This window comes from Micromys minutus (genome assembly GCF_963924665.1).
Source record: "Micromys minutus genome assembly, chromosome: 9".
In the NCBI taxonomy this organism is placed as follows: domain Eukaryota; kingdom Metazoa; phylum Chordata; class Mammalia; order Rodentia; family Muridae; genus Micromys; species Micromys minutus.
Genome location: NC_137978.1, coordinates 56,450,202 through 56,452,671, shown reverse-complemented (window position 1 = coordinate 56,452,671; position 2,470 = coordinate 56,450,202). Strand labels below are relative to the sequence as shown.

At 48.3% G+C, this 2,470-nt stretch overlaps 1 protein-coding gene across 1 annotated transcript; it reads left to right on the top strand.

The window, feature by feature from the left end:
* Nucleotides 1-1,012: 1,012 nt before the first annotated feature.
* On the top strand, nucleotides 1,013-1,474 carry LOC308424252 (diphosphoinositol polyphosphate phosphohydrolase 3-alpha-like; the record flags this gene model as incomplete). Its single annotated transcript, XM_080921182.1, has 1 exon — nucleotides 1,013-1,474. One exon carries the CDS (start codon nucleotides 1,013-1,015, stop codon nucleotides 1,472-1,474), a length of 462 nt encoding a protein of 153 aa, XP_080777308.1.
* Nucleotides 1,475-2,470: the final 996 nt, after the last annotated feature.

Sequence of the window (2,470 nt, the reverse complement as noted above, 5' to 3'; positions counted from 1 at the left end):
AAGGAAGGCTGTCTCTCTTTGCCTGCTTGCCTTGTGGTACTGAGCATCTGCTACATCCTTGGGTTTCACAGCTGCTGACGAGCATTATCGGGGAGTTGGACTCCAGACTGTAAGTCACCAACAAATTCTTCACTATATAGAGACTGCCAATAAGTTCTGTGAGGCCAGAAAACCCTGAATAATACAAAACGCACCTCCAATTTCTGCTGCATGGCATTTTCCTCTAATCTCTAGGAAATCTTGAGTCAGTTTTACACATTGAAACTCTTATGCTAGGTACTGGGGGATTTGGACAAGCATGTTCACCTGACAGGTAGGGTGGCTCAGTTTCTGGAAGCTCTCTAGACTCTAGGTTCTTTGAGACTGGAGGAATTACTATGGGGTCACCCTCCTCTTTAGCCCTTCAATCCTCCCTTTACTTCATTGTTAGAATAATCTCTAATGACAAAGAAACACTTAAGGAAAATTTCAACGTCCTTAGTCTTCTGGGAAATGTGAATCAAAATGACCTAGAGATTTCAACTCACAAAATTAAGAATGGCTGAGATCCAAAACTCCAATAACTGCACATGCTGGGGAGGATGTAAAGAAATAGGTGAAATTGGCAATTGGTGCCAACACTCTGGAAAACCATTCGGTTGTTCCTGGATGTTAGAAACAAACACATCAACCAAATGAGCCAGCTATTTCACTCCTGGGCATATACCCTGAATATTCCCCACCAAAGTCACTATTTTCATAGCCACCTGATTTGCAATAATCAGAAGCGGGAAACAACCCAGATAGTACTCAAACAAATGTAGTTTATTAACAAAATAAAATAATACAGGTAAGAATAAATAAAAACATGAGGAATTTTACAGGCAAATGATGGTACTAGAAAAGATTATCCTGACTCTGCTCTGCTCCCCTCCAGCATCTCCAGGCCCCATCCCTGCCAGCAGGAGCTCCTTGGCTGCTCCCTAGGCAGCTGTAAGCGACCTCAGAGGCTGTGTCTTTGGCGAAGCAGAGGATGAAGTGGAAGCCGAACCAGACGCGGACCTACGACCCCGAGGGCTACAGGAAACGCGCAGCGTGCCTGTGCCTCCGCAGCGAGCGCGAAGAGGAGGTGCTGCTGGTGAGCAGCAGCCGCTACCCCGACCGCTGGATCGTGCCCGGAGGGGGCGTGGAGCCCGAGGAGGAGCCCGACTGCGCGGCGGTGCGCGAGGTGTACGAGGAGGCGGGAGTCAAGGGCAAGTTGGGCCGCTTGCTGGGCGTCTTCGAGCAGAACCAGGACCGCAAGCACCGGACCTACGTGTTCGTGCTCACCGTCACCGAGCTGCTGGAGGATTGGGAAGACTCGGTCAGCATCCGCAGAAAGCGCCAGTGGTTCAAGATTGAAGATGCCATCAAGGTCCTGCAGTGCCACAGGCCCGCGCATGCCCAGTACCTGGAGAAACTGAAGCTGGGCGGCTCCCCTACTAATGGGAACTAGGCGGCCAGGTCCCCGCCAGAGAGCGAGCCCTAGTGGACAGAGACAAGCTCAAGGTCACACTCAAGTCATCCTTGATGTGAACCCAGTATTCAGAGGTATTGTCAAGTTCACCTGAGCACCTCTGAGGTTCCCAAGGAGACCACTCATCTGGTTTTCCTCCTACATCTTGGAACACTCCTCTGTCTATCTTGCCAAAAAATGTTTCTGCTCTGGTTGTTGTACTCTTGTGTGTGAACAGACTTAATTCAGCACCTACAGCCTTCGTTGCGCTTTTCGGATGTGTCTGCCTTCTTCATTAGACCTTTGAGAGCAACGACTGTTTTTCCTTACTCTGCATATTCTGCATCCAACACACTACTTGAAATACGGTTGGCATCACTGGAGATCTTTGATGCTATTAGTATTTTGTAGTCTCTTTGTGGATAAACATTTCCCTTCCAATCTGGTGCCAGTAGAATATCCGCTGCCTTAGGATTTACTGATTCAATATTCTGTATTTGGTGGTGGGCATGAAGAGAAACGGCTATGTTGGCAGTTTTCCAAGCTAATTGGGCCATTTATTTGCCTAAGTGTCTTTTGCCTCGCTCCCTGTTTCATTTGGCTGCGGTTCCCGTGCCTTCCCTAGTACCTTCAGCTGGTTCCCCAGTACCAAGCTCTCTGCATGTTTGTGCAGAGGCGTGAGAGTGCTACATCGGTGTCCCTTGGAAAGACTTCCAGGGGAAGAGACCACTGTAAAGGAAAACACAAAATGAACCATTTAAATGAGGGAGCTCAGCTCAACTCTTGCCAAAAGGATAACTTTATGCCAAGGACAGGGACATATTGCAGATTTTTTTCACAGGGTGGGTGTGATGTCAGCTTCTTGCACAGCTTCTCCAAAGGGTTCCAAAGAGGTTCTGATTCGGTTGCTTGTTGTGTTTCGATCTTTCATTATAAACCACTGTATTGGGAAAGGCTCACACTCCCATTTAGTGTTCACACTCTTCCTCATGGTAC